Raw genomic sequence first — 12,217 nt, forward strand, 5'->3', positions numbered from 1 at the left:
ATCATTCAGAGACAACAGCATGCACAGGTGGTGGTGGTGATGAACAGGTGTACAGTCTCTGAACCAGGTTGTTCATCATGGAAGAAGTTCTTAAGTGAGGACTAAAGATCAGTCAGAAGGAACACTTTCCAGAGTTGTGCTGCTTGGTTTCTCTGTCAGAGAATACCAACCAGAACTACAGTAGGAGGTAGGACAAAGGGAGAGAGAAAAAGTGAAGGAAGGTAAAGAGGCGGATGGGTGCACTTGGGGATGGACCTCCCCTGGAGGAAGGATGCAGATGTAGATGGATGGATCCATCATCAAGGGAGAGAATGGGTGATACCACTCCATTCTCTCAGGAGGGGGGTTGTACTCAAAATGCTCAATGTGCAAATTGAACTTTTCAGCCTGGTTTAACTTAGTTTTTTCTGATTATGTTTCCGATGATTCATGAAGCATCATACAGAGAAAATATACAAATGATAACATTGTAACTAACAATGTATGATGATAAAAATGTTTTAAAAAATCTAGATTTCATAATATTCCACTTTATCATTTATAAGTATCTCTCCATATAGATAAATACGGTACATTTTCACACAGTATTCAATTATGAATTATTCCATATGTCACAGGTGTTGCCTCCTGAGTAGTGAGTACAAAGCCCTCCCCTGCATAGAGAACGAGGTTCCTGTGTTGAGAAAGAGAGAGTGTGCAGGTTGTGGAGGGTGATGGTGGTGGTGGGGGGGTTCAGTCTAGGCAGTGTGAGCTGGGTGGAGCGAGGGGTGGGCAGGGCAGCCTTCTAAGCGCGTTAGGTGGGTGGCAGCATCAACACCCAGGACCAGAAGTCACAAACCTTTCTTGACTCTCTTCGGAGGAGTTACTGGGGTTACTGTTGTTACTGTCACTGGAGCTACCACTGTTACTGGAACTAATGGAGTTGTTACTGGACAAACCACATGGACACAGTTATCACGATAATACAGCAGCTCTATGGCAACCTAACACTGTTAACCATTGTGCAACAACCGCCTTGTCTACTTAGCATAGCCCTAATCACTTAGCTCCGTGTCACAAACACAGATAGGCAGGAAACATGAACCAGGAAAGGCTCTGCAGTCTGCACTCCCCCCCCAAAAAAAATGTCCTAATCATTTCCAGGAGCGGCAGCGCTGGCTATTTAATCCAATTTTGTCTGCAAATAAAACAACAAACAGGATTTTTCCTCAGAGGGACGTAGGCAAAAGATTTCCTGGCATGACGTGAGCGGTCCGCTGAGGTAATGGGAGTCAGGAGACTGTGTTGAGGGCACTTTACCATCAGCGCACGGCTACAGTTTCAGCCTCGATCCTGATCTGTTTGCAAACAAGACAGCTATAGGCTATCTTTATGCACTAGGGCGATATGCAGCCATTTAGTGAACATAGTCCGAAATAGGATGACAGCGTAGTAAGAGTTCTATGGCTTGGTTTCCTGGACCCAGATTGAGCCTAATCCTGGACTAAAAAGCATGCTCAATGACAGCCCAGAATCTCCAATGAAATAGATTTTTAGTCCAGCTCAGGACAAGGCTTAATCTATCCGTGTCTGGGAAGCCGGGCCATGAGGATTTAATTTAATCGAACATCTAATTATGATAGTTATCAAAGAACAGATCAGGATATGTTCGTATTATATGACGGCGCAACATATGGAAAAGAAACAGCTCTCGCACACCAATTAGTCAATAAAAGGTTTCTCAACCATGACCGTCCTCATCAGTAGAAACCTTAGTGCAGCCATAAAGACCATTTAATTATGGGTTTTAATTCAGATTTTGGTCATTTCTAAAAGCACCTGTCGCGTTTTTTTTCTTTTCTTTAAAAAGAAATTCTACCTGACTCACATAGAAAGCTAAACTAGACCATAAACCGTTCAAACACAATATTGGGAAAATATGATTGAGCATAGGGTGCGCGCTTGATTGATAAATGAAGTTCCTTGTTGCAACACCGTGGTCATTTTTATTGCATTCGCGCTGCACAGGTGATCAGATCTCACAATGCTTGGCAAATGTTAAGCACCCCATTGACGTGATATAGTGATCTTCTGGAATGTGCAGCATGACCGCAATAAAGACAACGTGGAACGCAACCAATGCCATAGCAGTGATGACAGTGAGTGTTATCTACTGAAAGAGTGGTACACTTACCTGAAGTACTGGGAGCTGACGAGGTCGTTTGGACAACTGAAAACAGGCAAAGGGAGAGTGACACTCTACTGTTAGCACACTGAGTTTGAGGGAAACTAAGAGAAGCTTTACTAAAGATGATTTGAAGCTCAGGTTCAAGTTTTCTGTTATGTTGCCATGAATGAAATCCTTCGGTCATTAGTATATTCTGCCTGTTGATTTTCTCTTAACAGTCAAACCGGACATGTTGACATACAATAGACACGAGATGAGAAGCAAGAAAGTGGACAGACAGATCTTACTGGCTTTGAGGTTGAAGGAGATGGAGACTGTGCCATGGTCGTTGGAGGCGTTGCAGTAGGCTGTGATGTCAGAGGTCACCTTGACGCTCACCACACTGAGAACCTCGTCCTCTGTCTCTCTTTGGGACACCTTCAGGATCTAGCACAAACAGGGAAATAAAGCACAGATAAGACCAGAAACCGAACAGCGGGTGTGTCCCAAATGTCATCCTATGGGCCCCGGGTCAAAAGCAGTGCACTACAATGGGAAAAGACGGTCATTTGAGACGAACAATAAACATTATTGACAAATGTAGAGATGTCAGTTAAGAAAGGAATGTTGAACGTGAGTTGCTTTGTCTATTAACATTGTTACAGGAAATGACCCAGGTAGCCAGGATTGGAACAGATCTGTGCATAAATAGATCAAAAGCTAGTCAAACATTGTCTGTATGAGCGGACCCAGAGAAGCCCTCTTTTCCTGCTGGCCTGTCTGTCTTTCTGTCTACCTGTGATTCGTCAGAGGAGCTCCAGGTGATAACAGGGGTTGGGTATCCTCTAGCATGGCAGCTCAGCTTCTGGGGCTTCTCTGGGCTCACCTCCTGGACTGGGTCTGCTGACTTCTTGATCTCTGGGCGCCCTACATGGGAGAGGAGGAGGGTTAGTTGTGTGTGTGTGTGTATATATATGTGTGTGTTTGTGTTTGTGGGCTCACCCTGTACGAAGACACGTAAAGAGCCAGTGGTCTCCAGTCCTTCCAGTGAAGGCACCTTCACCACACACACGTACGTCCCCGCCATGTCAAACACAGCGTCCTTCAGGGTCAGTGTGTGGCCCTCCGCAACTTTCTTTCCTTTCTAGACACACACACACACATCTAAATCAAATCCAACTTTATTTGTCACATGCGCAATGAAATAATTACTTACAAGCCCTTAACCAACAATTCAGCTCAAGAAATAAACTGAAGTAAATAATAATAAAAAGTAACAAAATAAAATAACAATAACGAGGATATATACAGGGGGTACCGGTACCGAGTCAATGTGGGGGGGTACGGGTTAGTCGAGGTAATTTGTACATGTAGGTAGGGGTAACGTGACTATGCATAGATAATAAATAGCGACTACCAGCAGTGTAAAAACAAATGGGGGGGGTCAATGTTCAGTTGAGGTCGGAAGTTTACATACACCTTAGCCAAAGACATTTAAACTCAGTTTTTCACAATTCCTGACATTTAATCCTAGTAAAAATTCCTTGTCTTAGGTCAGTTAGGATCACCACTTTATTTTAAGAATGTGAAATGTCAGAATAATAGTGGAGAGTGATTTATTTCAGCTTTTATTTCTTTCATCACATTCACAGTGGGTCAGAAGTTTACATACACTCAATTAGTATTTGGTAGCATTGCCTTTAAATTGTTTAACTTGGGTCAAACATTTTGGGTAGCCTTCCACAAGCTTCCCACAATAAGTTGGGTGAATTTTGGCCCATTCCTCCTGACAGAGCTGGTGTAACTGAGTCAGGTTGGTAGGCCTCCTTGCTCGCACACGCTTTTTCAGTTCTGCCCACCAATTTTCTATAGGATTGAGGTCAGGGCTTTGTGATGGCCACTCCAATACCTTGACTTTGTTGTCCTTAAGCCATTTTGCCACAACTTTGGAAGTACGCTTGGGGTCATTGTCCATTTGGAAGACCCCTTTGCGACCAAGCTTTAACTTTCTGACTGATATCTTGAGATGTTGCTTCAATATATCCACATAATTTTCCTGCCTCATGATGCCATCTATTTTCTGAAGTGCACCAGTCCCTCCTGCAGCAAAGCACCCCCACAACATGATGTTGCCACCCCGTGCTTCACGGTTGGGATTGTGTTCTTCGGCTTGCAAGCCTCCCCCTTTTTCCTCCAAACATAATGGTCATTATGGCCAAACAGTTCTATTTTTGTTTCATCAGACCAGAGGACATTTCTCCAAACTCTTCGTCCCCATGTGCAGTTGCAAACCGTAGTCTGGCTTTTTTATGGCGGTTTTGGAGCAGTGGCTTCTTCCTTGCTGAGCGGCCTTACAGGTTATGTCGATATAGGACTCGTTTTACTGTGGATATAGATACTTTTGTACCTGTTTCCTCCAGCATCTTCACAAGGTCCTTTGCTGTTGTTCTGGGATTGATTTGCACTTTTCGCAACCAAGTACATTAATCTCTAGGAGACAGAACGCGTCTCCTTCCTGAGCGGTATGATGGTTGCGTGGTCCCATGGTGTTAACACTTGCATACTATTGTTTGTACAGATGAACGTGGTACCTTCAGGCGTTTGGAAATTGCTCCCAAGGATGAACCAGACTTGTGGAGGTCTACAATTTCTTTTCTGAGGTCTTGGCTGATTTCTTTTGATTTTCCCATGATGTCAAGCAAAGGCACTGAGTTTAAAGGTAGGCCTTGAAATACATACACAGGTTCACCTCCAATTGACTCAAATTATGTCAATTAGACTATCAGAAGCTTCTAAAGCCATGACATAATTTTCTGGAATTTTCCAAGCTGTTTAAAGGCACAGTCAACTTAGTGTATGTAAACTTCTGACCCACTGAAATTGTGATACAGTGAATGATAAGCAAAATAATCTGTCTGTAAACAATTGTTGGAAAAAGTATTTGTGTCATGCACAAAGTAGATGTCCTAACCGACTTGCCAAAACTATAGTTTGTTAACAAGAAATTTGTAGAGTGGTAGAAAAATATGTTTTAATGACTCCAACAGGGGCGGCAGGTAGCCAAGTGGTTAGAGCGTTGGACTAGTAACGATAGATTGCAAGATCGAATCCCAGAGCCGACAAGGTAAAAATCTGTTGTTCTGCCCCTGAACAAGGCAGTTAACCCACTGTTCCTAGGCCATCATTGAAAATAAGAATTTATTCTTAACTGATTTGCCAAGTTAAATAAAGGTAAAAACATTATTTTTTTTTAATAAGTGTATGTAAACTTCGGACTTCAACTGTAAATAGTCTGGGTGGCCATTTGATTAAATGTTCAGCAGTCTTATGGCTTGGGGGTAGAAGCTGTTAAGGAGCCTTTTGGTGCTAGACTTGGCACTCCGGTACCGCTTGCCAGATGGTAGCAGAGAGAACAGTCTATGACATGGGTGACTGGAGTCTATGACAATTTTTGGGCATTCCTCTGACACTGCCTGGTATATAGGTCCTTCATGGCAGGAAGCTTAGCCCCAGTGATGTACTGGGCCGTACGCACTACCCTCTGTAGAACTTTCTGAGGATCTGGGGACCCATGCCAAATCTTTTCAGTCTCCTGAGGGGGAATAGGTGTTGTCATGCCCTCTTCACAGCTGTCTTGGTGTGTTTGGACCATGGTAGCTTGTTGGTGATGTGGACACCAAGGAACTTGAAACTCTCGACCCGCTCCACAACAGCCCCGTCGATGTTAATGGGGGCCTGTTCAGCCCACCACGATCTGCTCCTTTGTCTTGCGCACATTGAGGGAGAGGTTGTTGTCCTGGCACACTGCCAGGTCTCTGACCTCCTCCCTATAGGTTGTCTCATCGATGTCGGTAATCAGGCCTACCACTGTTGTGTCATCAGCAAACTTAATGATGGTGTTGGAGTTGTGTTTGGCTACGCAGTCGCGGGTGAACAGGGAGTACAGGAGGGGACTAGGTGGGAAAGGGCAGTGTGGAGTGCGATTGAGATTGCGTCATCTATGGATCTGTTGGGGCGGTATGCAAATTGGAGTGGGTCTACGATATCCGGGATGATGCTGTTGATGTGATCCATGACCAGCCTTTCAAAGCACTTCATGGCTACCGACGTGAGTGCTACGGGGCGGTAATAATTTAGGCAGGTTACCTTCGCTTCCTTGGGCACAGGGACTATGGCGGTCTGCTTGAAACATGTAGGTATTACAAACTCGGTCAGGGAGAGGTTGCAAATGTCAGTGAAGAAACTTGCCAGTTGGTCCTCGCATGCTCTGAGTACATGTCCTGGAAATCTGTCTGGCCCCGTGGCTTTGTAAATGTTGACCTGTTTAAAGGTCTTGCTCACATCGGCTACCAAGAGCGTTATCACACAGTCATCCGGAACAGCTGGTGATCTCATGCATGCTTCAGTGTTGCTTGCCTCGAAGCGAGCACGAAAGACATTTAGCTCGTCTGGTAGGCTCGCGTCACTGGGCAGCTTGCAGCTGCGTTTGCCTTTGTAGTCCGTAATAGTTTTCAAGTCCTGCCACATCTGACGAGCGTCAGAGTCGGTGTAGTAGGATTCAATCTTAATCCTGTATTGACTCTTTGCCTGTTTGATGGTTCGTATCGGGATTTCTTATAAGCGTCCGGATTAGTGCCCCACTCCTTGAAATCGGTAGCTCTAGCCTTTAGCTCGATGCGGATGTTGCCTGTAATCCATGGCTTCTGGTTGGGATATGTACGTACGGTCACTGTTGGGCGACGTCGTCAATGCACTTATTAATAAAGCCGGTGACTGAGGTGGTATACTCCTCAATGCCATTGGATGAATCACGGAACATATTCCAGTCTGTGCTAGCAAAACAGTCCTGTAGCGTAGCATCTGCGTCATCTGACCACTTCCGTATTGAGCAAGTCACTGGTACTTCCTGCTTTAGTTTTTGCTTGTAAGCAGGAATCAGGAGGATAGAATTGTGGTCAGATTTGCCAAATGGAGGGTAAGGGAGAGCTTTGTATGTGTCTCTGTGTGTGGAGTAAAGGTGGTCTAGAGTTTTTTTCCCTCTGGTTGCACATGTGACATGCTGGTAGACATTAGGTAAAACGGATTTAAGTTTGCCTGCATTAAAGTCCCCAGCCACTAGGAGTGCTGCTTCTGGATGAGTATTTTCTTGTTTACTTATGGCCTTATACAGCTGGTTGAGTGCGGTCATAGTGCCAGTATCGGTTTGTGGTGATAAATAGACGGTTACAAATAATATAGATGAGAACTCTCTTGGTAGATAGTGTGGTCTACAGTTATCATAAGGTACTCTACCTTAGGCGAGCAATACCTTGAGACTTCTTTAATATTAGACATTGCGCACCAGCTGTTATTGACAAATAGACACACACCCCAGCCCCTCGTCTTACCAGACGTAGCTTCTCTGTCCTGCCGATGCATGGAAAATCCCACCAGCTCTATATTATCTGTGTCGTCGTTCAGCCACGACTCAGTGAAACATAAGATATTACAGTTTTTAATGTCCCGTTGGTAGGATAGTCTTGATCTTATATCATCCATTTTGTTTTCCAATGATTGCACATTGGCCAATAGAACGGATGGTAGTGGAGGTTTACTCACTCAAATTCTCAGAAGGCAGCCCGATCTCCGCCCCCTTTTTTTCTGTCTTTTCTTCATGCAAATTACAGAAATTTGGGCCCGTTCCCAAGAAAGCAGTATATCCTTCGCGTCGGACTCATTAAAGAAAAAATCTTTGTCCAGTTCGAGGTGAGTAATTGCTTTTCTGATGTCCAGAAGTTATTTTCGGTCATAAGAGATGGTAGCAGCAACATTATGTACAAAATAAGTTAACAAAAACAAGTTACAAACAATGCGAAAAAGCAAACAAAATAGCACAGTTGGTTAGGAGCCCGTAAAACGGCAGCCATCCCCCCCAGCGCCAATCAAGCACAGCTACACCTCTTTTAGGAGATTTGAAAGACACAGGGAGATTCGAAAGACACAGGGAGATTCGAAAGACACAGGGAGATTCGAAAGACACAGGGAGATTCAAAAGACACAGGGAGATTCAAAAGACACAGGGAGATTCGAAAGACACAGGGAGATTCGAAAGACCCAGGGAGATTCGAAAGACATACTTGAGTTAGATATCAGGGGATTGTGGGAGCTGTTTAGTTAGACATTATCAATCATTGTCTTCTGCTGAAAAAACATGGCTTTCCTTTCTCTGCCATATCGTGGATTGAGAGTTACCTATCTAACAGAACACAGCAGGAGTTATTTCATGGAAGCCTCTCTAACATAAACCAGGTAGAGTTTGGCATATGTCTAGATAGCTGTCTTTTGACCTACCACCAGTATTGAGTAAAGCCTGTGTGTCTATGTATCTTGATGTATGTTGATGACTCACATCAGCTACCACAGCAAGTGAACAAAGAGCTGCAGTCAGTTCTAGAATGGGTGGCAAGTAATAAGCTAGTCCTAAATATATCAAAACTAAAAGCTTTGTATTTGTGTCACGTCCTGGCCAGTATAAGGGTTAATTGTTATTGTAGTTTGGTCAGGACGTGGCAGTGGGTATTTGTTTTATGTGGTTCGGGGTGGTGTTTTGGTAGAAGGGCGTTTGATTTAGTATTTCCGGGTTTTTTGGTTTATGGTCTATGTTTATGTATTTCTATGTGTAGTCTAGTGAGTGTGTTTCTATGGTTGGTTAATTGGGGTTGGGACTCTCAATTGAAGGCAGGTGTTTTCTCTTTGCCTTTGATTGAGAGTCCTATATATTAGGGTGTGTTTGTCATTTTGTGGGAGATTGTTTCTTGTTTAGCGTGTGTGAGCCTAACAGGACTGTCTAGTAGATCGTGAGTACGTTGTTTATTATTTTGTGTTCACTTCTGAGTTAATAAACTTCAAGATGAGCATTGTCAATCCTGCTGCATATTGGTCCTCCTTTTCCGACGATGATTTCGCTATATCGTCTGACGACGACGAAAGCCGTGACAATTTGTGGCCAAACATTAGCTAAACCCTAAACCTAATATTGTCATGAATAATGTGGCAATTGATCAAGTTGAGGAACTGCTTGGTGTAACCCTAGATTGTAAACTGACATGGTCACAACATATTGATGCAACGGTAGCTAAGATGGGGAGAGGTCTGTCCGTGATAAAGCACTGCTCTGATTTCTTGACATCACAATCAACAAAACAAGTCCAACAGGCTTTAGTTTTATTACAGATGAACTACTGCACAGTTATATGGTCAATGCCACAAAGAAGATCATAGGCAAATTGACTGCATCACTACTTGTCTTTGTGAGAGGTATTGCCATGTTGAAAGTAGCTAATACACAGCTCTGACACCCATATATACCCACAAGACATGCCACCAGGGGTCTCTTCACAGTCCCAAAGTCCAGAACAGACTATGGGAAACACACAGAACTACATATAGCCATGACTACATGGAACTCTCTTTCACATCAAGTAACTCAAGCAAGCAGTAAAATCAAATGTAAAAAATTTATAAAAACAACACCTCATGGCACAACATGGAATGTGAAGAGACACACACACAAACACATGCACACACACACACACACACTCTAAAACACACACACACACACATTTTAATGTTGAGGTATTGTGTATTTTATATTGTACATTTGTATTAAAAGACTAATAATGTAATAATATATTGTATGATGTACTGTTATATTTAAGATGTAGGCTGTTGTGTTTTGTTGTAAGGTAATTGATTTAACCCTGTTTTGACCCTAGGAAGAGTATGGGGATCCTAATAAATACTAAATATCAGCATAGCTAGATCGCCTCTAAAAATGAAATATACAGTAACATAGTCTAATATAACTGTGTAGGAGTATAGCGTTTGACTCAGTGGGCTACTGTAATTTACCTTGAACCATACAGTGTGTGTGGGCAGGGAGGACTGAGCGTTGCATGTGGCCATCAGCTCCTCTCCCTGGGCTATGACATGGGTGTCTTTGGGAATCAACACAACCGGGTCCAGATCTATGGACACACAACATCCAATGTTAAGAACACTGCTACACCACTCTATATACAGTAGGCCAATGTTAGTAACCAGATCGAAGGGGCAGTGGTATACATTGTTCACATTCAGTTTCACATTCGCGACCCACAGTTTGAGAGCCAGTGCACTACATTACACTACATTTCACTACTACTGCAATAATTAGGCCAGGAGTTTTTCTGGAGCCAGGGAATAATTCCTGGTGCTACTAATAAGACCATAAAGAGGATCCTAAGTTTTTCCTGGTCATGTCACAACTCCTGGTGCTACAAATAATGACTAACGTCCCAGGAATGTCCGGGAAGTACAGGACAGTTGTACCAGAGTAATGTCTCACTCACAGTCGACGAAGAGCTCTGTTTGCCCTAGGGTTTCTTCATACGTGTCCAGGTCCAGCGCTGTACACGTGATGTTGCCGTTGCTTTGCCGCGTCACGTCTTTCAGGACCAATACGTTCAGCTCAGATTTCAGCTCCTCCTAAAGAGAGACCGTGGCATTTATAACATACATCAACAGTGTTGTGTATGAACAAAGACATGCACACACACACACACGCACACACACGCACAGTCCACATCCAGAGGTTTAGGCACATCCAATCACTTACAGTAAACACATGCATAAATGTACATAGTTCTGGTTATAGTTGGAGACACAGGAAGCATTTTATTTAACATTTTTACATGGGACTAGGAGATAGGCAAGGGTTTCTTACCATATTGTGCATGAATGTAAAGGGTGGTTGAGGATTCCCGTCGGCACGGCAATGAACCTCAACTGTGTCTCCTTCTTTGACACTACCCTTCGGTGACTCCACCCACACATCAAGAGAAGTGGTTGGATCTGAAGAGATTTTACATTCATTTGATTTAACCTTTATTTATCCAGGCAAGTCAACAAGATTCTGATTCTCGTTGACAAATATGACCTGGAAAGTGGCAAGTATGGCCGTATAAAGTACAGGACAAGAGAAACTTGACAGAAACATGTGGCGACAGCACAAACAATCCAAAAATAAAAACGTTGCACTGTAGCATAGTTACTTGTATTTATGATTCATGCTTCTCGTTGAGACTGAATGAGATTTGAGATGGCACTGTACTTGTGTACATCTGTGACTGTGCATGTGTATAGTTTTCTACTGTCTCCATATGAGGGGGGGACACATTAAGAGGGTGCACAGTAGACTCACAGTAGACAGTAATGTTGATCTTGTTGGTTTCAGTCATCTTGGTTCCACCAGGGACAAGGTAGCTGACTTCGCAGTAGAAGAACGAATCCTTGTCTTTCTTGACCACATTTAGGTGAAGGTCACTCTGGACAGTATACAGACCACTGGACTCCTTAGTGACCAGGGTCACCACAATGACCTCTGTGAGACATGCAGCACATATGGAAAACAGAGAACTTGAGTTACTGTAGAAGTGTAGCTGCTTGCACATGTTGATGTATCCCCAATGGCCAGGTTGGGGACAGAATACATGGGGTGGTTTACTATCACTTACTTTTGTTTTCTATTTTTAAATATATATATATTTTTAATTAATCTTTTCCACAGCCACATCTCATATTCAGGCACATGAAACAGACATCTATTTTTCCAACAGGCATGATCTGTGTCATACTAATCACTGATCATTGTTCTTCAATTTCACTGTCAAATTCCTGACTGACATCAATCTGCTTTTCATCTTTGATAACCCCAAAAATATGTTTGTTATTCCTTGTGAGATCCGAGGCATGTTTACAACATTCTAAATGTGTTTATTACTGTCACGTTGCCAGCACAAAAAGCAGGAAGAGCATGAAGCAGATGTGGAATTGATATCTGTTATTATCAACTCTGTTTCACATTGCGTAGATACTAATGTGTCTATGGTCACTGTTGTCCAAGCCTTAGTAGTACTCACCGCCTGGCGTGTTCTGCAGTGAGCTCTGGTCACGGTACCAAGTGATGTTGGGCCTGGGGTAGCCGTTCTTAGCCTCACAGCTCCCTATCTGTGGAGAAAAATGACGTTACACGGTCAGTGTAAACCCTTTTCT

The 12,217-nt window shown here is 43.3% G+C and overlaps 1 protein-coding gene across 5 annotated transcripts in view; it reads right to left on the reverse strand.

The window, feature by feature from the left end:
• mcamb (melanoma cell adhesion molecule b) overlaps positions 1-12,217 on the reverse strand; it is a 52,103-nt gene that overhangs the window by 4,124 nt on the left and 35,762 nt on the right. For 3 of the 5 annotated variants that reach the window (XM_045703475.1, XM_045703477.1, XM_045703476.1), the window contains exons 5-14: positions 12,085-12,172; positions 11,367-11,546; positions 10,890-11,017; positions 10,516-10,651; positions 10,037-10,152; positions 3,149-3,290; positions 2,943-3,073; positions 2,455-2,593; positions 2,174-2,209; positions 839-928 (exon numbers count right to left, since the gene is read on the reverse strand). In XM_045703475.1, coding sequence (XP_045559431.1) covers positions 839-928; positions 2,174-2,209; positions 2,455-2,593; positions 2,943-3,073; positions 3,149-3,290; positions 10,037-10,152; positions 10,516-10,651; positions 10,890-11,017; positions 11,367-11,546; positions 12,085-12,172 — 1,186 coding nt within the window. The remainder of the gene's footprint in view (positions 1-838; positions 929-2,173; positions 2,210-2,454; positions 2,594-2,942; positions 3,074-3,148; positions 3,291-10,036; positions 10,153-10,515; positions 10,652-10,889; positions 11,018-11,366; positions 11,547-12,084; positions 12,173-12,217) is intronic. The other 2 variants (XM_045703478.1, XM_045703479.1) reach the window with 1 other exon arrangement.

Source organism: Salmo salar, chromosome ssa20 (genome assembly GCF_905237065.1).
Source record: "Salmo salar chromosome ssa20, Ssal_v3.1, whole genome shotgun sequence".
Lineage (NCBI taxonomy): Eukaryota > Metazoa > Chordata > Actinopteri > Salmoniformes > Salmonidae > Salmo > Salmo salar.